At 51.5% G+C, this 23454-nt stretch overlaps 1 protein-coding gene across 3 annotated transcripts in view; it reads right to left on the reverse strand.

The window, feature by feature from the left end:
- raraa (retinoic acid receptor, alpha a) overlaps nt 1-23454 on the reverse strand; it is a 59831-nt gene that overhangs the window by 14264 nt on the left and 22113 nt on the right. Inside the window, exon 1 of one of the 3 annotated variants that reach the window (XM_023820812.2) lies at nt 21300-21317. The exons of 1 other annotated variant lie outside the window; for it this stretch is intronic. Coding sequence is in view for 1 of the 2 variants with exons in the window: in XM_023820810.2 (XP_023676578.1) it covers nt 18915-19101 (187 nt within the window). In the remaining variant the exon portion in view is untranslated. Of the gene's footprint in view, nt 1-18914; nt 20904-21299; nt 21318-23454 lie in introns of those variants that run through there. One more of the 3 variants, XM_023820810.2, reaches the window with a different exon arrangement.

Raw genomic sequence — 23454 nt, forward strand, 5'->3', positions numbered from 1 at the left:
GGGGCCAGAGCACCCTGCTGCTTCAAAAACAAGGCATGGCAACAGTACAAATTAGGCCTGTATTTATTACACGTGAATAAAGGGCGCAGGTGCCACACAGTCATAAGAGGAACCTGCTTTTGTTCGGCTGCTTTTTCCTTTGCATTGTCTGATACGCCCAACTAGAAAACAGAAGAAGGACCAAGGCTGGCATTTCAGCTCGCTGAACAGTTGGCTGATGGGACTCTGATCATCATAGATTGTGGATCACAGAAGGAATCACCCCTGTACTGCACTCTCAGCTAGAAAGAAGTTGTTTTTCCAAAGTGAGTTCTCTTCCTTTCTCTTCAGGCTCTCATGGGCAACCAGTAAAGATCCACCGACCCGCTGCACCTTCATCCTCCCCACTTCCCAGTTTGTCGTTTGCCTCCATGTCGTTCCATCGCCCTGGCAGTCGTGGCACATGCATCAGACAAAATAAGCTTAAACAGAAGTGCTTGCGTAACAAACCTTTCCATCTCATTAGTGAAAAAACTTAGTTGCCATTTCCCAGTGTTTCAAAGCCACCCGATCCAGACCCATTACAGCCAAGGTTATTAGGGGGCTCACAGAGCCATTTATCCTTATTAAAGCTGCCTTCATTAAGACACAGACAGAGCCAAAGGCGGCCTACAGTTCTACAGCAGGCAGCCCTCCCCCACAAGGACCTAATGAGAGCGCAGATGAAATCTGGGCCGCAAGGACAGATCCCGCGAGAGTGCCGGTCAGCTGTAATTAAACACAATCGCTCGGTCACGGGTGCTGCGGCGTTCAGCACTGGGGGAACAATAGCAGACTTGTGAAGGCCCGGCTTGGAGAGAGAGACAGACCTGTGGGGAGGCCTCTGACATTCTCCTGTCTTTCTCTCCATGGTGCCCCCTGATGGAGGATGTTGGCATAGCGCCATACTGTTCCTTACACTGCAGACTCAGCAGTCACACTTCTTCAATGACTGGTGTATAAATTGCATGTTCTGCATGTCATACATGTTTATAGCAGCTGCAGCCAAGCTGAGCCTCTCATGCGTACGGATCCCCTAATTATTTAATTCAACCCTAAAAATGAGATGGGGGCGTCGGGGTCCTGAAGATCACTAGGTGTTGAGATCTCCTATTCTGACTTATGATCCCAAACCACCACTGACTTATGCAGCTTGTGTCTTCGATTAAGGATTAATACCACAGAAGCAAACACTCTCTGCATCAGTGTGTGCTGACACAAGTCCAAAGCTCTTTCCCTTGCCTGTGAATTCTGCCTGAAGTTCAGGCCTGGGTTAGCAGGCCAAGATTACATTACAGCTCCTACACATCAATTACCGGACCCGGCTTGTCAAGCATATTAATGAGATTTCAACGTCATTAAATGAATGTCAGCTACATTACCAGGCCCAGAGGAGCAGTTAGTGGGTTCAGGGGGAACAGAGGAACTCCTGTTTCCAAGGCGAGCGTCACAGAACCCTGTGCTCCTCAGGCGCTCTATTAGATTAGGCCTCCAGAGCACCAGACGTCCTCCGCAACACCACAGGTCATCAGTCTCCCTTAGGCGTCCTTCACAAGACATCCACTCTGCTAAACAGTCCCAGTACTGGCCGGCTTTGGGAAGAACCCCGCCAGACGCTGAAGCGATGCTCTCAAACGAGCTGCTCCGCCAGAGGAAGGGGTCACGCTCAAAGGAGCGAAGGAACAAAGAGGAAACAGATTCATGTTCAGAGGGCAACGTAACCCCGAAGTAGCTTGCAGGTCGAAACAAATTGACGCTGCGCAGTGTGATGGGATTTACGGAAACCTACATGCTCTTCTCATGTCAGGAAGCTTAAAGCAGAGGCGTTTTCAAAGCCTGCGTCCTTGAGCTGTAGGGCTCCCTCATCTGACCGAGGCCCTGCTCCAGGCAGCCCCTTTGTTACTCGGCACTATGGCCGGTGGCCACACTCTACTCTGCTTTGTAGCTTTGTGTGGAGGCCCACAGTGCCCCCCCCCCCCCCCCGAAACTTCCCCCAAAGCAGCAAACCCATACTTTTCATGCAGTCAGGCCCCCAACAGGATCCTCGGTATATCGGCAAACATGCTGGTGATGTCAGACACACGCGTTGGTGCATCGGCAGGCTCTCCAGTGGGGGGGGGGGGGGGGTGCTTGGTGAGTGCCAGGGTGGTGATGCAGATGCCTGGAGAGCATTCATCACAAGGGAAACGGGGTGAAGTAACTATTTAAAAGGAGAGTGCTTCACCATCAAGCCTAATGGCATGTTTAAAGCTAGAATAAAATCAAGAGGCCCCTTCTTTGCAGGGTGCCCCCGGAGGCTGGGAGGACTGCCAAATGACCTGTGAATAACACATCTTTGTTTAGTTTTTCTTAAACAGCTACCCAGATAAATGCATCTCTCCTCAGTGAACAGGTAAAGACACCGGTATTAATGAGCTGTGGGGGTGCGCTACCGGATAAAATGGCGGGACACCTGTTTTAGCAGGGCTGACGTCAAATGTGATGCAATGCTGTTTGTGCGCCACTGAAGCATGAAATGCGCTGCAGCTTTTAGGACGAGGAAACCGCGAGTTGTGGCTGGCGGCCAACACACAACCTGGGGGCAAAGGTCAAGTCCCGAGATGTTTAAGCGTGATAAAATGCAGCGATGGACTCTGCGGCTGGAGGGCAGCTAACGCTAACAAACTCATCAAGACACCAAAAAGGCAGCTGACTTTTTTCTGAGCAGAGACGCCGCGTCTCAGACCACCAATTGCAGTTCAAAGGCTAAGTTATTTGTAACCAGGATTAAGTGTTGCTGGGCAGCAATACTTTGTTTATCACACTATTAAAGGACAGTCCTGCCTACTTGACAGATGGCGGACAAGTTTCACAACAGGCCTGGGATGCCTATATATTTCAGGTAGGACCCCAGCACGTGATTCACATACAGAGGCAGACCACTGATCCCTCGTGTTGAGCGTCTGAACACAGACCATTGAACACGTGTGCACATTCTCCTAAAGGGGACCGCGCTTGATCTCCAACCTGAGACATGGCAGATCTTCCTTCTGCACTAAAGCGGGGCCATGGTTGAGGTCGAAAACATTCTGCAGCCTTTAGCAAACAACCTTCCTTACAAGCACGAAAATCCCCAAAGACCTTTGTATGTCCAATCACATGCATAGCGCCCCCTGTGGCCTCTAAGTGTGAGCACACCCTGAAAAGAGTGTCTCAGGGTGTGGCGTGTATGCCGAAGTCTGCTCGGCTGCGCCACACCCTGTCCAGACGGACCCCCCACCCCCACTGTGTCGACACTACGGTGGACAGGCGCACCTGCCGTCTGCCTGCATGTCACCAGTACACGCCTACTCGGCTCCCGCCCAGGGCAGTGGGCGCGTCGCGTCTGGGGGGGGTGGGGGGATTACAGGGCCCACTGAGGTCCCAGGCAGCACAGGGCCTGAGTGCAAGTCGCTACAAGGCTGGTATGACATGGATCTCTCTCACTCTGTCACACACAGACACACACACACACAGCCTGCATGACCTATATATCCACAGAGAAAAGTATGCGCTTAATAACCAAGGCCCAACACCCACATAAGAGATACGGGCCGAGAAATTGATGGGGGGGGGGGGTAGGGGGGGGGAGAGAGAGAGAGAGAGAGAGAGAGAGAGAGAGAGAGAGAGAGAGAGCCTTCTCCAGGTGGGGGAATGTGATCCTCCTCCGATAAGAGTCCTGTCTTAATCCCCCGTCTGCTGGCACACACTCACCACACACCTGTACCCGTGTGCCGGCGTGCAAATGAACGCACACGGAGGGACCCATGGTCAAGAACGCAGGCCCGTCCAGAACTAGCCCGTCACCAGGCAGAAAACGTCTGCTCGCCAACCCAGGCCGGCGACAGGGAGGAAGGCAAGCGGACCATTTTATGTAGCCCCCCCCCCCATGCTTAAAGAGAACGGACACTGCGATGCTGCAGGGCTTGGGGGGGGGGGGCTCTCCCTCTGCATCAGAGCACATAATGCGCACGACAGGCTTTTGTCATTCGCAATATTCGAAACCAGCATTTGCTGCACGGCCCATCCAGGGGAAGCGGCCCTTTCGATGGTGGGGGGGGGGGGGGGGGTATTTGCATCTGAGAACCAGTGTAGTTGTGCTGCCCTGGAGGGGAGTGCAAGGGGCTTTTTCGTGTTAAAGAGCAGCTCATTGAGAGAACAAGAGAAAGGAAGAGGGCAGGGGGTGGGAGAGGAATTTAGCATGACAAAGCCTGCCTTTGTGACCAGCCTGGGCTGCTGGGGTGTGTGTCTGTGTGTGTGTGTGTAGGGGGGGACGGATTTGGCAATCTGATCCCATGGACACGTCATTGCAAGCCTGGCACCCAGGATGGGACAGAGGTGTGCATTAGAGGCACAGATGCGTATGAGCACAGTCATGCTGTCGGTTGATAGGGTCTGCAGGCGGGCAGCATGGGGTTAAACGCGGCTGACATATTTGGAATAGTCAGACAGAGAAGTATGTGAGGACGGTGGCTGAGAGGCTGGGGGCCGGAGCGGACAGAGAGCCGGGATGCCGTCCAGCCACCGCAGCCCTGTCTGTGTCACAGTTACCCACTTTATTTGCTCAGGATCCTTTACTGCAGGCCCCTGCTTGCCCCTAAAGGAGGTGCCTGTGTGCCACATCTGTGGGGAGGGGGGGCGATAAAAATAGGGGAACCTTCTGTGGGGCACTCAAGAGGCCCACTCAGGTCACAAGTACAGAGGGAATAACAACAACAACAACGACGACACAAGTGGTGTCAATCCTATGCTACTTAGCTCTGGTTCTCCGGTAACAATCGCCCCCCTCCCCAACGGAGACGTGGCTTCTCGGCCGTAGCCCCGCGGTCCATCGCAGTCCACCAGGCCTTTATGGTAGAGGCAGCAGAGCGTGAGCGGCGCGGCGGGACGGGCTCAGCGGTCGCTCTGGCTGTGGATGGTGCTTTAATTACGCGGCGTGGACGGGCGGCCGTGATGGCAGATGTATTTAATTTGCTCTGCTCTCACGGCACAGGGAGGCCCGACTTTTTCTAATAATGATGGACGACAGTGGCTCGCCGTCTCCCCCTGTGAGGCTATTCAGTGTGGGGGGGGTGGGGGCTTCCAGCGTAACGGGCTGTAGGTCCCTCGTAGGGGAAAACGGAGCAGGGTGCAATGTAGCGAAAGCATGCCCCCTTCTGCTGATGGCTCCGTCAGGGGACCCGCCACGACAGGTACCTACAATTCCCCAGCCGCAAAAATTAAAACTAAAAAGCAGACAGCCCTTCCCCGGCTCCCCAAGCAGACGCTCACCTCCTGTCCGGATCAGCCTGCTTATCGCGTTACTCTGCCTTCGGTACCACGCTGCACCTCCCAGCACTCACAGACAGATCCCCCCTGGCGCCCAGTCTGTCCATTGGCGCGTCCAAACCAGTCACACTTCATTGGGTTTAAGAACAGGAGGCGCAATCTGGAGCTCCTCTCCGACACGCCAACGGGAGTCCCGGGGAGATTTGGACAGGGGGAGGACAGCAGGTGAGAGATCCCGCTGGCCGTATTAATCTCTCTGCCACGCCGCCCCGTCCTCCGCGTCTGACGCCTGCTTGGGCGGCGGCCATGAGCCTGGGAAGCACATGCTCTGCATAATCATGGAGGACGAGGAGGCGCGCGGCAGAAAGGAGGCGCGACAGGGAGCACCCAGGGCCGGCGAAACGGAGGCGAGGCCCGGCAAACGTGGGTATGGCAGAAGCGGGGGGAGGGGTTGGAGGAGACGGAGAGAAATAGGACAGAGAATGGAGGAGATGAGCGGCGTGCCTGCGGAGGAGGCAGCGGTCTTGAGGGAAAGCCGATCTTAATGCCGTTTTTAAGGCCGTCTCCCGCTCAGCCTCCGCCACGCTTAATGAAGGAGCCGCTCCTCTCAGGCACTGACAATGAGATCAAACGGCGTCAAGTAGGCCAGGTCAAGGAAGCAGGTTATTAGTCCCGTTTCTGGTGAGAGGGATCAGCCCCAGAGAGTCCCAGCAGGCGTTAAGGAAGACGTGCGCATTGGCGGCCGGCCAGCTGACCAGTATTCCCACGAACCCCCTTGCCTTTCTGAATTCAGCCCCACGTGGAATAACGTGCACGGCCACAAGGCTCCGCCAGCACCCCCCTCCCCCCCGGTTCCGTGAACCGGACCCCATGTGACGGTCTGAAGCTCTACCTGCAGCAGAGTGTTGAATTTGCAGAAATTCGCAGCACACGTGGGGGCCTTTGGCGGAAGCACTCGTGCACATTGAGTCCTGGCAAGCGAGCAGAAAGCAGGCAGAGGCTGACTGATGACTCACTTAGGGCTGTGGGGAGCTCCGGGCCAGGCCAACTCTGCTACGCCGACCACCCCCAGGAGGAGCAGAGAGGCTCAGGCAGGGCACTCTCGAGTCGGACGCGGTCAAACACCTGCCGATTATGGACGGGACGGGAGGCCGGAGCCCTTTAGGACCAGGCCTGAGCATGAAAATGTCACCGAGCAACTGGGAATGTGAGCTATGGGAGCAGAGTTAACGTCGCCATTGGCAGCACGGCACACAGAGAGAGAGAGAGAGAGAGAGAGAGAGAGAGAGACAGAGAGAGAGAATGCTGGACCAGAGAAGAGGAGGAGGAGACCAAGGCACCAACATGCTAAGTAGGACAGATATATAGGTCACTCCGTACCAGGCTCACTTGCCAGCCCGCCTGCTTGTACCACTGGAGCAGGGCCATAGTGTACCCTCCCCTCAACTATGACTTAGGGGGGAAAAGGGCACAAATACAGGCCCTATTTCGGAGGAAGGATCTTTTTGATGGGTCTCCAAAACCTCCAAACTGGCAGAGGGGGAGACAGCGTGTGTATATACACACACACACACACACACACACACACTGTCACACGCACTCTCTCACACACACACACACACACACACACACACTGTCACACGCACTCTCTCTCACACACACACAGCAGCGACAGACATAAGGTCCCGCCAAGGTTACCTCTGGCGTCTAATGCGAGCGTCACGAGTTGTGGCTGAGAGCGGCAGGACAGCCATGTGTTGGGGTGACGGCACAGGATTTAAAAGGCCTCACCTTTTGACTTTGTTGTTATGCAGGCGTCACACCCCCCCCCCCCCCCAACCCCCCGCCACTCCGACTGACGCGTTTTGCCCCTGGTACGCAGGACACGCACCGGGGCATTCGAGGGCAGCAGAGGTCATAAGCTTCACCTTTTCACGGCAGCGTTACACACGGCCGACCGCCATGGACCGAAGGCCGAAACGGCCCTGGGTCTAACGAGGAGACTGAGCCATGGCTGGGGCCCCGCTTACTGGCCGTCTGCTGGCACGCACCGACTTTAATCTGAGGGTAATTAACGCACTCAGGCTGACGGCAGGACTCCTGTAGGCCCCTCTCCTGGGCGTAAGCCGATTTCAGAGACTCACCTGCGGTCCACCGGCTGTGCCGGGCCCGAGACGTCCGTCGCTGGGCGTGACAGCGCAGACGCTAGTCCCTCGCACACGGAAGCTATTCCAGGAAGACGCGGCGCCGCAGAGCGTGACCTTCCAGGAAGCGCAAGGCCACCGGCACGGTGTGGCCAGCCGAGCGCTGAGGCGTTACAGGGTGGGGCTGTGATTAAAAATACCTCAGAGGGCAAAGGGGAGGGAAAAAGCGCATCAGCGGCAGCCGGGCTTCCGCTCAGCTCAGCACCATGCAGCCTCTTTCCGTCTCAGACACCTGGGCTCCGGGCATTCCTACCTGAGCTTGGAGGCTAATCCTGCCTGGAACTGCTTATTCCCTTAATTAGGGAATCCACATACAGAGAACGGCTAATGAGCTCCCACTTCAGCTTCAGCCAGAGCCAAGACTACACAGGAGACGCACGTCTGATCCACAGTTACGTTGTGTAATGTACAATGTGAGACACACACATTAAACCAGCTTTGAGAAGTACCTTCAAGCCTACCTGAATTACCCCCCACCCCCCCCCGCTTTCATAAGCTATTTCACGGGACACACGTTCCACCCCCCACCCCCCTCTCCCAACGCCTTACCCGCAGTGATGCTGTATGACAGACACTACATGGCCCCTTTCCAAGCCCTGTGCTCACAGCCTTAATCTGCGCCTTCCGGCCTCTCTTACCACTGCGGGGGGGGGGGGGTCTCTGATCCTCTTCTGGGCCAGCCGTGTGCAGTGCAGTGCAGGCCAGGCCAGGCCACTTCCGAGAAAGCAAGAAAGTTGCTCTATTCCACCACCAGTACCAACAATAACTATGACGATAATAATAATGATAATCTATCATCTAAGTGCCTCTCCTACTCAGGGTCACTTGGGGCCTGGAGCAGTACAGGGCAGCCTAGATGGGATTAATCACCATTATGATGCTGCTGACTAATAAGACCCACAGCACTGTCACAGAGGGTCCAGCCTCCAGCTCAGCCCCGAACATGACGGCTTGAATTGAGCCTCGCCTCCGTCGGTTACCGGAGCAGATGGAGCCGTTAGCATCGGAGCAGAAGCACGCAGCTCAAGGCAGGCGGGAGCGGTCCGTCCCTGAGGGGGACCATACCGCAGCTCTGCAAATGGACCTCGGACCTGGTGAGCCCTGCGCAGCCATCGGCTGCAGCCCAATTAGAGACTAGGGAGGAACAGCATCCAAGCACCTCGCTAAAGCTAACAACCAAGTGCTCCAGCACAAGGGAAGGAGAACCCCCGCAACCGCTTTTATCTTTTATTCCCTGTACTATTGACAGCCTAAGCAAAGGCCAACTCCCCCCAAGAAGTCAAACACCCCCACGGCTCAGAGATGCAGAACAAGCATTGCAAAACTCCGCCGCCCCACCCCATACCGTCACCTTTCACACAGGCACATAGAGACACTCTGCTCTTTGTGGGGGGAAAACAATGGCCTCCTTTATTGCAGCTGGCGCGTCGCCTCCTGCTGGCTAATGGATCTGGAAGAGAGGTGTGACTCTGATGGCTAAGAGCGACACGGGCTGCGTAAGGGGACACCGTAAGACTTGGCGGGCGGGCTGGGATCTGCCCGGGAAGGGCACGCAGACAGGCTGACGCTCGGGCCGGGCCCAGAGCCCGACGACGGGCCAGACGATGGGTTTAATATTACTCCAAATGCTTCAGTTTCAGCTTGGAGGGGATGAAAAGCCTCAGCTGAAGGAAGATGAGGTACAAAAAAGAAGGAGAGGGGACCTACACAGCAGTAGTAGACGCAGCCTGAGGAAGGTTCCACAAATCACTCGCTTACTTGGACATCCCGCAACAGCACGATGATGTAACGTCCACCTCCATACCCTAACGCTGCACCAGGGATTTCAAAGCCGTCTCTGGGGGGCGTCGGCTTTCACTCCGCGCCACTGATCCAGCAGAGGGGCATGTATCTGAAAGTGTGCGTGGAGCTTAATGGTGTCACGGATTTTAATTCAAACCTGAGCTGGCCAATTGTTTTAAATGACGCATGTTCAGAAACAGGGGCCAAGGCTCCGTTCTGATGCTCTGTCCAAGCACAGCTGGAAAATGGCAGCCCCTCCCAACAAGAGCAATGCATGCCTAATCCAAGCCGGACGAAGTTCTCGGCAAACATTATTTCACCGCTTATTGGTTTACAGGACCAAAATAATCGCCTTGTATACACACACACACACACACACAAAGAATTTGATAAAGATTTCTAAATCAGTCCTGTTAACTTCATACCACAAAACTAAAAAAGTTAAAAGGAGGTCACGTTCAGCTGACAGAGAGCTTGGCACTTTAAGAAAATGGTAAAGTTTAAAAACACAGCAAGGAGGGACGCAGGAACAGCGGACTGTGGCCAGCACGGCGACCTCCAGTGAGCAGTCAAAAGCCACAGTCACTGGCAGAGGCCGCAGCACTGACCTACATTCAGGAGTGGGGGGGGGGAGGGGTCGCATGCCATTGTAAAGCATCTCGATCTGCGGCCCGGCTCGGGCACTGAACTCCGAACGGAGGAAGTGTGATGTAGTGTCATAGTGAGTGGAGTCCCCCCCCCCTTACCCTGACAGGGGAAGGTGACATTGTGATAAGATGGCCCCCATGGTGGCCATGTAAATGTGTGTGCTGGGGGGGGGGGGGGGGGGTTACCAGTCTGACACTGTCTCAACCACACAGGTCACGCTTAGCGAGTCTGCCCGGCAGAAAGAAGTGCAGTGTTAGAGCAGGACGACACTGGGGGGGGGGGGGGGGGGAGGGCGAGCAATTAAGCAGGGCAGGAGTAACAAGACAATGGGGGGGGGGGGGGGGGCTGGAGAAAGCTTACAGTATTTATAGCATGCTAACTTTGGCCCAGTTTATTCTGCTTTTATGTCCCGCCACAGGCACAGAGTCCCCCCCCCCCCCCACAACCCCCCATCCCCCCCGACCATCTAGTGACGACGGCAACGAAAGTCATCTCATCTGTGACCACCCCCCCAGGCCCTGTAATCCGGGCTTTAAAACCTGACCCCCCTGACCTCTTTTGCCCAGAGAAAGCTGACAAAGGCCGGGGGGTGGGGGGGCTCCTCTGAGCGATGCTGTGCTAAACAGCACTTAGCGATTTGCCAAAAACACAGTTGTCCACGTCACCATTTGACAGGGGTGTCCCAAGGAGGGAAATGGCAAGTGGGCAGGCCCCCACGGAGGAGATGTTCTATAAGCTCTCCTCCCGCGCGGAGCATGAGCACAGAGCCTGCTGCCACTGCCTGGCTATTCCTGTGCTCTATATCCGACTCGGAGAGGAGGGAAGCGGGGCAGTGGATCACATTGCTTCCTGTAGATAGTCATCTGCCACCCCCACCCTCACCACCAGGGGCTCCTGCCACACATTCCTGGGCAGTGTGCCCTGGAACACCACCCATTTACTGGAAGACACGGCCACAGGACAAGGACACATTTGCCCCGGGTGTGTGCCGGGTCTCGTTTCAGACACCTCCCCCCCGCTTCAACTGGTTCAGACCAAAGCAAGACACAGCGCGTCACGGCCGGGCATGTCACGCACGCTTTATGGGGGGGTGGGGGCGCATGCTCACCGTAGCACACGGCTGGGCCCTCGTGGACGCCCGATGGCACATTCAGGCCTGACGACTACCCACCTCCTCCTGGAGGTTCCTTCCAGGGATGTCCTATGGGGGGAGCTTCTGGCTTCCCTCAGTTCCGAGCCACTAGAAGAGCGGCAGAGGGGGCGCCGCGCGGCGGGCCAGGCTGCCATGAGAGCACCACACGCTGTCACCGTAGGTGGGCACTGCCCAGGTCCCGCTTGGCCGCTGAGCCTCAGCTTATTCACCATGTAACCGGCCTGTTTCACACGCCTACTGGGAAGGCCGTAATCTCTCCAAGTGGCTCTGGGTAACAACACAGCCGAGGCCATCCTGTGATGTCGGTGACACGACCCCCACTGCATCCCCCCAAAAGCCCCCCCCCCCTTTATGGAGGGGTTTTTCCTTTTTTTTACGGCCTGTCTCCTTTTAGCTCTGCCTTTTTTCTTTGAGAGTTTATGACATGCACCCCATGCGCCATAAAAGAACCCTTCCAGAGTGCCCCCCCACCCCCTCCCCCTGCTTGACGGTATTACAACCCAAATTCCTCAGAGAATGGGAGGCCATTAACACCTGGTCTCTTCAGAGCAGCCGCACCATTCCACAACCTGGGGGGGGGGGGGGGGGGGATCTGAGGAAGGCCAGTCCCAGAGGTGCGAAGGCTCAAACTGGGAGCGCCGGACCTTCCAACACCAGCGTCACCACGGCACCGGCTCCATCTGTTGCACTGCATCACCGGCCCAGCACTGACAGTACGCCTCTTTGCTCAGGATGGACGCCCACAAAGCTCCCTTTGCAGCGTGGTTCCGTCGTGCCACATTTGCCCACCCCATTCCCTAGACCAGTGTCTTCCTATATGGTCCCACAGACCATTCAAGATGTGCTCCCTTCCCAGCTTCTGGGAGCAAAAATGTGAACTGTCTGGCAGCAAGCTCGGAGGGAGCAAAAACATGGACCGATTGAGGGTCCCGATGGACCGGATCCGGAAACACTGCCCTAGACTCATCAACCCAATTAGCCAGCACAGGCATCACTTGTACCTGCGAGGTTTCCCAGACATCACTACAGGGGCTCAGTAAAGCCTTAAGGAGAATCGCATTTCCAAAATATAAAAGTCATCGCATCGACTACAGAATTTTAAAATACATTCGGTTCTTGGGGAGAAAAAAAAAACTACACAAAGATGGAGGTTTTCTAGCATTGCCAAATTCCTTATCGACATGTCAATCTACACACCTACAAAGGGAGCAACACGTGTTCTCTGTGTTAAGGGGAAACCAATCGCCAAATTTTACACGTATAATATTTTAGCACGGGAAGGAAGTTAACAAGGTAACAAGTAAATGAAGAGTGTTCAAGGTCAAAGTCTCAAACAGTGTTTCATAAACACACAAATTGAGACGTTTAATAACCACAGTTTAAATGCCAGATTAACAGATCAAAGTTTACAGCTTATTTCTGTTAAGACAGCATCATATTCAACTGCCTAATGACAAATTTTTCGTTGAGTATTATTAAACAAACAAAAGAAAAAACACCTGCAGGCACCAAAAACACACGCCGTCATGCCTACCCAGAGGAAAAGGTAGCCCTCCCTAAGAGACTCGGACACACGGAGCCGATGCCGGGGTTTCCGGGATGACGGTGATTGGAGGGCGATGCCGCAGGCGTGCCTGGCATCTCAGCTGCCACTAGGGGGCCAAAGCCTTGAACACAGCAGATTTGGGGTAGGCTTAGCGCCGCTGGCCCCCTGGAAGCAGAGCGCAGACGTGAGCGGGGACGCCGTGAAGCAGGAGCGTTGCTCGCCCCAACAGCTTCCGCTCGGCTGCCTCCTTACACAGGGACATTTAAATGAAGGAGCTATGAATATTTTACAGCCCCCTCCCCCAGCAGCTCCCACCCCCACCTTCAGTGTGTGTGAGGATGTAATCACTGATACAGAGATGAAAGCCCATTGTCAGCCTGTCTGCCCCCCCATCCCCCATCCTCTCTGAGTAACAATGAGCCAATGACACCCCTCTGCTCATCACAAGTGGGCTTCACTCCCATTTGTGGGGGGGGTGTGTGTGGCTGTGGCTTAATTCTCATACAAACGACCTCTCACCTGCTTTGGGGGTGCACGTAAACAAGCAGCACTCAACCCGCAATCTAGCGTGTGTGAAGAGGCAGACCCACCATAACTCACCCCCCTCCCCCTTGGGTATCAGCACCACCTTCACACTTAAAAACGAGACACACCAGCAGCTGTGGAACATTAGCTGAGGCTGCCGGCTTTGATCCGCCATCCCTGCCGGCCGCGGCGGAGCTGAGCTTCCGGCACACTGCCCTGGCAGTATGCCAAACGCCGCCTCAGGCCCTGCCCTGGGCACGTCGACGTGTTCACTCGTTCACTCCGGCCACGTACACAAAGCCCCGTGACGGAACTGGTTATCAAAGACCCCGGCAGAACTGTAAGCGGACTGGCACCACAGACACTCAACGCACGACGGATCCGTGCCCACCCCGGGTGCACTGGCGAGTGTGGACCCGCCGGGAATTGCTTCCTCTCTAGCACATGGTGACACGGCCATTGCTGGAGCCCCCATCAGGACTGTGGCAGTCCCTGTGCTGAAGTCTGCTCACTCCTGCCCTTCTTGTCACATGGTATAACTGCTGTCCCGTTAACATGGTTAATGGATTCTAGCTCCACCTCCCTCCTACCCGCTTTGAAGAAAAAGTCTGATGACGACGACGATGACAAGGACGACGATTCCTAGCAGCAGAGCTGGGCCCCTGGACTCCCAACACTCCTGAAGAGACGAGGTCACCATCCCGGGACAGAGGCGCATAGTCTTGCTGCTGTTACTCCCGTTTGTCTCAGCGCCACTTCCTGTTTCAGGATCCGTACATTGCCAGGAAAATCCGGTATTCAAGAGCAGGAGTAATATCCAAGGATAGAGGGTGGGGGCAGGGGGGGGGATGGTGCAGCATGCGGCTGGCGCTGGCCGAATCCAAACCAAGGAGGCCGCAGTTTCCATGTAGCACGAGGCAGCACGGGCTGTTCCCGGAGGCCTCGCCACACCGCGCCGCGCCCAGTGCCTCTCCACGGCCTCCAGCCCAGCAAACCACAGAAGTTTACACTTAGCCAACAGACTGGAACTGCCCCCCCACCACCTACCACCACCACCACCACATACTACATCCAGCAGAACTGCCGCTTTGCATGGGAAACAATAAAACAACATCTGTTTTTCGGAAAGGACTTCCGCAGTTAAACACCACATGAGTCAGATTAGGCTCCCAGTAACAAACCTTTGAATATCGGGCGATTAGCAGGGCTCAGCGTCCCTGCTCACTGCGAGAGAGGCACAGTGTATGGGTCCACGGTTCAAGAGAGGGGGTTAAACGCAGACTAGCAGAAAGACCTTTTGGTCAAATTTGTTTTTCCTCTTTTAAACTGACATACGGGTTTTTGCAACACTGCTCAAATGAGTGCCAGATTGTAAACCACCAAAACAGAATGAATCTAGAAAGTCCATACCCCAGAGATGCCTGCACGCACCACAAGCCAATCCACACATTTATTCTATTAAAGCAGCAACAATTTAATTAACTAGTGTTATGCCTTTAATTGGCTCTATCAGGTAGGCTGGCTGCAATGGCTGGGGATGCATGCAGGAAGAGTGGAGAACCAGCAGCCCCCCCCCCCCCCGCCCCCAAGCTCCAAGAGCCAGCTAAGGACAAACGGGCAATTTACACTCCCACGTTTGGCTGAACACATCCAACGTGCAGCCAACTTGACGGAGCAGTTCGCAGAAGGCAAATGACCTCAAAAGCAGCCTCGACCAGAGGAGCGGCCCACCCCTCCCAAGGGCCCGGGAGTCAGAGGTGAGAGGATGATGCCCAGGTTCCACAGGGCACGGCAGTGTCAGCCGAGGACATGCCCAAGATCACAGCACTGGGAGAGGCATCACCCCCTGCAGCATCAGATCTTCCACCACCACTCAGTGAATCACAGGACCGTCCCATCAACAACAACAACTAAGCGGATCTATGCCAAGGCTCGCATTCACCCAATACGCCTGGCTGCCATGTCAACGTAAGAAACCTTCTTTTCTACAAAGAAATTGTCAGTGAGTAAAAGCATTCGGGTCATTGTGGGAAATCGGATGGAGTTTGTCACTTTTAGGTTTGCTCCTTTTAAGGACCGAAAACAGAATTCTAAAGCTACGGATCGACCGAGACGCCAGGAACAACAGATTCCACATAGCCCAAATAAAGGCCAAGGAATCCAAGCCAAACCAAAGGGGGCTTCGAGTGGGCACTGCGAACCACGACAGATCCCTCAAACGTCCTCCACAATGCTGGCTCGCCGTATGCGTTCTCTAGTGTTTCAGATTCAATGCAGCGATATACTGCTACAAGGCTGGAACCCGAAACGGCACAAACACTTAAGCAGTGAAATGTGCTGCAGCGGGTAGAGGGATTACGTGAAATAAGTACGTGCGGAGCGCTGACGGGAATCTGGGACGAGTTCTGCTGCGTTTCACTGGGTTTCTTAAAGCGCAGATCGCCGAGGAGCCCAGGGGATCTCCTACTCAAATTACCGACTTTAGTTTTGCATGTCAAAGCGCCGGTTTCCGTTCAGGGAGGCATGGGAAGGGCGAAGGTGTTGTGAGCAGGGACTGGGGGGTGGGGGTGGGGGGTGAGGAGCGCACATCGGCCCATGTGGGAACAGTAGGAGCCGAGGGCCATTCAGTCGGCAAGACCCAGCAACGCCGTCCTTTGCAATTTTACCGCAGCGGAAACATGACCAGAAAAAGATCTTCGGAAAGCAGCCACCGAACAAAAACCTTTAGGATTGGGAGCAGGAGCAGCTGGCTGGCAGATCTCTCACGGCATCCCTGTAATGAAGCCGTCAAGCAACACACAGGCAGCCCCTAAACGCCGATCCACACCAAACGGGAGGCCCGCACGCGCTAAACTATCCCTAGGGATCTTCTCGTCCTCTTCTAAATTCAGCGTTTATGATAAGCAGCTAGAAATTGGCAACAGCCACTTCACTCACCAACATTTTTCTTTTTTTAGTTAACCTTTTTTAAGCTAAATGCTAGGCTTGCGGTTCATTGCCAGGACAGGGATGAACTCGCGCGTTGAGGTCATCCTTCAGTTACTTCTTAAAGAAAGCATGTTTAATGCTGGACGAATCGTTTCCTAAGTATGGCACTTTCCGCTCTGTGCAAGTGAAAATACGTGTATGATAAGCCAGTCACACACATACAGGCAAACTGTGTCTAGTGATGACAGATACACAGCAGACAGTCCAGTCAGCTACACGCAGGCATCATCCAGGATGGTGCTGTGCTCAGAAAAAATGCCCGAAGTGGCGTTTCATTGGCTGACATATGAATGATTCATTAAACATACTGGATCAACTGCAAACAAGCAAAAGTATTATTATTATTATTATTATTATTAACAAAAGATGAGTAGTAGACGCATTATGTATTTCTTTATAAGAATCTTTAAAGAAGCTATGCTAAATTACACATATGTGGACGATTCCTCAAATGCGCTATATAAAGTATACCATTGATTAATTAGTCATCTGCTGCAAAAAAAAATCTCATTATAGCTATTAACAAATGAAAGTCTTCCCTAATTAACGATTCAACAGTCCCCCGTATATTGTGGTTTTATTTATGACTGACGTCCTGTGCCTTGCTAAGAAATGGTAGGTTTATGTGACGCATTTTCATTTTCAGGCATTTCGGTCATTTTTCTCCAAATGTTCTTCGTTATACACACCAGATACCACGCTTAACTTGTATTTATAAGAACCACGTGGATCCTTCACTCCTCTCATTCTGAAATTTTGGCACAGGGTATGCGTAAAAAATTGCATTTACACACATTCAGATTCAGCGATGAAATCTGATTTCTACATTTTCCCACGCACTACGAAACAGAAATCATACTACAGGAAAACTGAAATCCGCGTAAGGAACAGCCTACGAAAGGAAACCAAAAATTCAGGCGACCCCTATTTCAGATATCGTGGAAATAAACGTCGGCTATTTTCGTCGTATGACGGATATTACATTTAATTAGGACATTTCTGTAAAAATATGGTTGTTGAGTAAAATAAGACTAGGCTCGCGTGAAAATAACGAATAATAAAAACATAATCCTCAGATGCTTATTTAAACTTAATTTAGAATAAAATAGCAGGTCGCTACATGTACACGGGCTATAAACATTTAAGTTTAATAATAATACCACTTCTACCCTAAACAGTTGCTATAGAAAGAAAAACGCCGAGCCAGAAAGAAATTCTTTCCACTTGCTGCGGCTCGGGAGACACCTCCACATCGTCCCTTTCGACGCGCGACGGCTGCAGCAGCCTATAAACTCCCTATGTCCGGCGAATGCTATTACGGCCTCACCGGTCAAAAAGAAAACCCCCCAAAGCAGTGCCTCATTACGTAGGACGCTCGCACATTTAAAGGGCGGACGCATTATGATCGCCTGAAACGTCGCAATACCTGATAACATATCTGCAGTACATACCTACGGCTTTAGGACAAAACGCTGCCCTCTTAATTGCAATTAACCCCTGTTTATTTCACGACTTAGCAACACCGGCAACTCCTGCACTCTGACGTGTCAATGAGGTAAAAATTAGCTATAGCAGTGTAAGTGCCTGTTACATTTAAATATCGCGTAATGCAAGGCTAAGGGGTCGCCTCCGTTCTATCCATCCTACTCCAATCAAATAATCATTCCTTCAGTTTCACCTTAGGCTATATGTAATGTCAGCCATATGAATCGATTTAACACAAAATTAACAAAGAGGATGATTAGCATGCATTTACAAATGTTCCAACAACAGAACCCGAATCTCTGCCATTTAAAGGTTTCAGTAAGGGAGCATAACTGTAAATCGCTACGGTAAATTAGCATCAAACAAAAAAAAAATCCACTATACCTTTTATCGTATCAAACATTTCCAAAGACACGGTCATCACGAGTTATACATTATTTCGCGTCGGTATACAGTAAAGCAGTATGGCTTACGCACAAGCTGAGGCAACAGGAGGGGCGGCGTGTGGTTTTATTATCAATCCACGTTGCTTGAAAACCACACAAAATTTAAACATCTCAAATATATATATATACAAATGAAACACCGGGCCAGTTTTCTTCGAGTACAATTAATCGCGTGTAGTCTTGTCACATTGGAGGTCTTGCTGTGACCTGCTCTCCAAATGTCATTTTAAACCCAGGTGATGCAATATGTTGCAAATGGTCAACATACAATAAACTTGAAGCACCGCCTAGGTCGCTATGTCTTGTGTTGTGCAATGTTTCAGCACATTAAAACCACCATTATTTTGCAGCCATTACTACAGCGACTAACATTTAAGGCTTCAACGTGGCTTAACTGGTCTTAAAGGGTTTGCGGTCCGGAGGATACGAACGATGCGGGTTTGGACTGCGTAACTATTCAAGCACAAAATGTGCAAAATGTTGTTATTGTGAAATGGTTAAACTAATTGTCAAAAAGGAAACGCGTTATTAAATACGGGCCAAAATCGCCGAAGAGAGACAATATACAATTCATAGCCCCAAATTTGTGTTGGCAACGTACATTTGCTGCCGGACTACAAGTACTGCAAACTGTTCTGACCCCGTTTGCATCTCGTATACGAATTAACGACTTTATTAATGGTTATCGTTGTTATGGATAATTGGACCGCATAATGCCCATTAAGTTTCGATACAGCCTTAAAACACAGGCCGGGTGTAAATAAATATCGCCTTGTATAAACAGACATGACCTTGCCAGAAAAAGTTAAACTTCCAAGCGAAATGCCACTTACAGTGATTTGAGCCGTTCCAGTGTTGGTTTCTGATAGAGGTTATGGAGGTTGGGTAGGGGTGCGATGCTCCGGCCACAAGTCCTTTCTCTTGAATCAAGCACCCACGATTCTGATTATAGTAATCCATCATTAAAAAGGGGTTTGGGCTGGGATTCAATCCCACGACGTCCACGCTTTCATACATCATAGGTTATAAGAGCCAATGCAAACAATGGAAATCTGTCAATAGGAAAATTCTGAAAAAATAAAAATGCGTTGAACAAACTAAACGTTAATGATGGATTCGTTTGCTATAATTAATCTAACGTAGAGGTAGAACATGCGATTTCCCTTCGGTCAAGTTGAGAGTCAGCGATAAAACAGAAAAATAAAATATTGTACACTGACAGAGGATTCAGCGGGGTCTGAGCCAGATCCAGCTGGTTTAGTGGATCCCAACTTGTTATCCGGACAACAAACTAGAATCTATAAATTGAGAAAAAAACAGCAAAGTCGTATCTGAAAGATATGCACACGGATCGCAGTTCTCAGCATGTCGCCTCGAGTTTAACTGAGTTAGCGTTCTTCAGTATCTTGATTTGTAATTTCAACAGCAGTAACTTTTGTAAAATAAATTCCCCGCGGTACCAGTAGTCTTTTGGTCTTATATTAAAAGAAAAAGACCATGCGAATCCCATGTACGTCGGTGAGCAAAATATTATCAATTGCACAAGAACTTTCGAATAGCAGCGTTTCCCACTAAATGTGGGAAATTAATGCTGTGAAATCGGAAAAAAATCCCAGAACGTGCACAAGTATTCAGCTCGGATTCGCCGTCTGGGGTCATGAAAACAGCCCCATGTGCCTTCCTGCGTTAGCTGGCCAAACAGCTTTTTCTGTAGCGCAGTTCACTTCTTCCTACAAACAGGCAGACTGCTGGTCGTTTCATTCTACAATCATGAGATACTCTTATCTCTACACGGCGACGTGTTTAGTCTTTTCCCCTATCCCTGGTTCAAAGTACTTGAGAATCAATTCCCTCGTTCGTGTGTTTTTTTTTTCTTTGGGGGTCTTTCCGTGTTTCCCACACCAATTTCGTCTCTATCACGGTCTGTAGCTTGTGACGAGGCTCAGCAGCTGTGCTCAGACCCCACCCACCTCGGTTCTTTTCCCTCTCTCTCTCTCTCTCTCTCTGGCACACTCACTCACTCTCACAGTGCATCTCAGGTTTAACCCGTTCGTATCGACCGGGGCTCGTATCTGCAAAATCCATCCTTTAACAAGACCCGCGATTCGTAGCCTGTGTTTTTGCCTACCCGACAGAGATAGGCAGATCGTTTTTGCGGGCTGGTTTGAAAACACCAGTCATCGCAGTCGCCTCTGTGTTATTACTAACAAAGTAATGAACGCTTGCGCACACCTATGACCTTACATCGCAAAACTGACTGGGAGACACCTCCGTGGAGTAAATATGCCTCCCAAAACTGCTAACAGTTCGGCTACCTATATTTTGCATTTAAAGAATAAACCCGAGGCTCTGTTAAATGTAATTTTCCATAAACACAATGACAACGATTTATCTTAAAAGAAAGAAAAATCGATGGGATGACCTGCAAGTACATGAGATAATACAGCCGAGTAAAATAAAAACACGGCTTCTCCAGAAACCTCATCTTTTTCACTACGCAGCGGAACACTCGGCTGATTTGTCATATTATTTCTTTGCTTGGGGAAAACGGGGGAAAGCTACGATAGGAGTTATTTGATCAACCAGCGAAAACAAACCATACACCCGGCACCACTGTGATGTCCGACGTGGACGGCGGTCCCACAAAGACTGGTTTGGGGGGGGGATTGGCATTTAATCCCGGAGGTCCGATTTTAACTTCGGTGGTGGTGACCGGTCCGTTTGTTCGTCAATTCTCCCGGTTTAAACTGTACGGACGGGGTTTTACGAAACAATAAATGTCCCGAAGACTTCAGGGCAAGCTTTTAAATGTCGCGAGGCAATTCTACAGTAAATAGCGTTCGCGACGTAGTCCTGTTTTTGCCGAAAGATCTGGCCAGAAGTATACGCAAATCGGAAACCCCAATAGTATTTCGTCATTGCGTGACGACTGCTGTTCAACAAGGAAGCACGTCTTCCCTCTGTAGAGTTTAACTTTGTTCCTGTGTGACATTTATGTTTTCTCAGAAAACGACATTTATACGAGGTCAACACGGCATTTAAGGTGCGAACTGTGTGTCATATTTACAGTAGTATCCATAACAGAAACGGTCCCCTGGCCCGTAAATAATGAAAGGCTGGTTGCTCAACTCCAAGCAATGCGTGCATGCAGTCTGGCGAGGCAGGGTGATATGCGCACATTTATCATAATTCTGGGTGAAACCTTGAACATGACGTACGTGTGCTTTGCTCTTCGTCTCGGGCTCCTCATCCCTTGGTCATTATTCCCATCACTCCAAATCGTTAGCCCCACTCCAAATCCTTCGCCCCTTTCCCAAACCGCATCTTCCCTCGCTAATTTGCCTAATGTTATGCGGCTGAACTTTTCCTGAACCCGTGGAGGCAGGCAGCCTCACCCCGGAGTGACCCACGCGCTCGCATGCCTCTGTGTTTCTCATCTGACGATGTCATCCCCGTTTCTTCGCTTACTTTTACCTGACGGGAATCCGAGGCTCTTCTTAACTGACTCAAAGGACAATAGCATCAGCAAAATTACAAAGGATGCATCTTTTCACTTAAACACGAGATTAAAGTACCAAAAGAAAACTTGCACTGTTAAGGCGGCCATTACGTGAACCAAACATGTACAGAAACAAACACGCAATCATTTAGGGAATAGGACCGTTAAGGCTTTATCCACAGCCAGAGCCTAGTGCTGGTTCTCCTGGTTCTTTTTCAGAGCTTGGAGTGTACTCTTTGTGATTATGGATCTTATGAGTCTTTTACAACAGAACCCTGGCGCCTCTGACACTCAGATTCCGGGACTAGGCCCACACAGGGTTATGGGGGCATAGGGCAGTGACTGTCGCTTGCACAAACTCGGGCGCACTTTTGAGAGTGAACAGACTGTTTACATTCATAGATAAAGGCACTGGAGAGCTGCAGGTACACTGTGCAAATTCCTGTGGTACTCAGTTCTACGACAGGCAGCATCAGAACGGCCCGCCTTAGAAAGCAAACATTCAGGCATAAGGATTAAACGAGAAGCTGAAAAATCAGCTTATTCCCTTTCTTTCCAGCTTCAAGTTCACATTTTCAGTCTGTGGACATTAAAATAATTTCGGGGTGATTAACACAACAGAAAAAGTCAATTTCATACTTGTACTGTTTGTGCAGAAGGATATCTTAATTGCTGCAATATGTTTTGTGCTCGGATCGAAAATATAAAATGACATCAGGTTTAATCTCCCCGGATCAGATTACGGTCCATGGTAAAAGCAGATATTTGAGACTGGAGAAAAACCAAACGCGTCGTGATTTCAATTTGAAGCTTAAATGTCCAAGATGTCACCCTGAATGAGCTGTGTACAGGCTCAATGATGGCAGCCCAAGTGCAGCTTTCGTAATACTGACCGTAATGCAACTGCAGTCCACTGCAAAGCCTGTTCTAAAATGACATGGATATCTTAACTACGTGGACAACACTTTTAAACGCAGCTTTATTGGAGGACAATGTTTTCCAGAAGTGACTCTTAAGTATTTAAATAAGCCAACAGATTTTAAAGACCACCAGAGGAAACAAGACTAAACCTACTCCTGACTTCTTAAGTCCAGCCTAATTTACATTTAATGCCCCCTTCTTCCCTTTGGTGCATTCTGATTCTAAGTAACACAAGTACTTGCCATTTGGAATGACTTGGGAATTCATCAAAGTACAGTAATCAAGCTTGGACTAATGAGTTCTTTTGTAGAAGCCATTGGCTGTTCCTGTAGTGATAGTAGAGACGATTACATCAGCATTGGAGAAATGGGCGTTCACCTAGGGGCCTGCTGATGCATCGCCACATTTGTCAGTTCTCCACAGCAGGAGGGGAGATTGGCCAGTTCGGTGGCGTAAATGTCAGCACAGAGGGCGAAGGCAAGCAGGCAGGCAGGTCGGCGGCAACTGGCCACGGTGGACTGGAGTGAGAGCTGGTGGCTGAGTGGAGATGAGTGGAGATGCCTGGAGGGACGGCACTCCCAGAGAGCAGGCGTTACTCTGAAAAAGTTTCGGCGTGTTCTCTAGTGTCTACACCTTCTTCAGAAGCGGGATGACAGAAAATCACGCTTAGGCCGACCTACTCCAGACAGGAGGGAAAGGACAGACGCAGGTCCAAACAGGCTGTGTGTGTGACCCCTGTCACTGCGTGACTGTGACCAGCGTCGCTCTTCTGGGGCCTGTAGAGTCACCCTGCCCATCACCAGCAGCCAGACGTACAGTGGGTCCTCCGCTCATGTTAAACAGCCAGCACTGAGCCACCCGAGACTGTCACACACACACTTATCCCGGTCCCGGTGTGTGCAGGGAGCCTGGCAGGCAGACACAGTGTGTGTGTGTGTGTGGGGGGGGGGGGG

Source organism: Paramormyrops kingsleyae, chromosome 5 (assembly GCF_048594095.1).
Source record: "Paramormyrops kingsleyae isolate MSU_618 chromosome 5, PKINGS_0.4, whole genome shotgun sequence".
NCBI classification, from domain to species: Eukaryota; Metazoa; Chordata; class Actinopteri; order Osteoglossiformes; family Mormyridae; genus Paramormyrops; species Paramormyrops kingsleyae.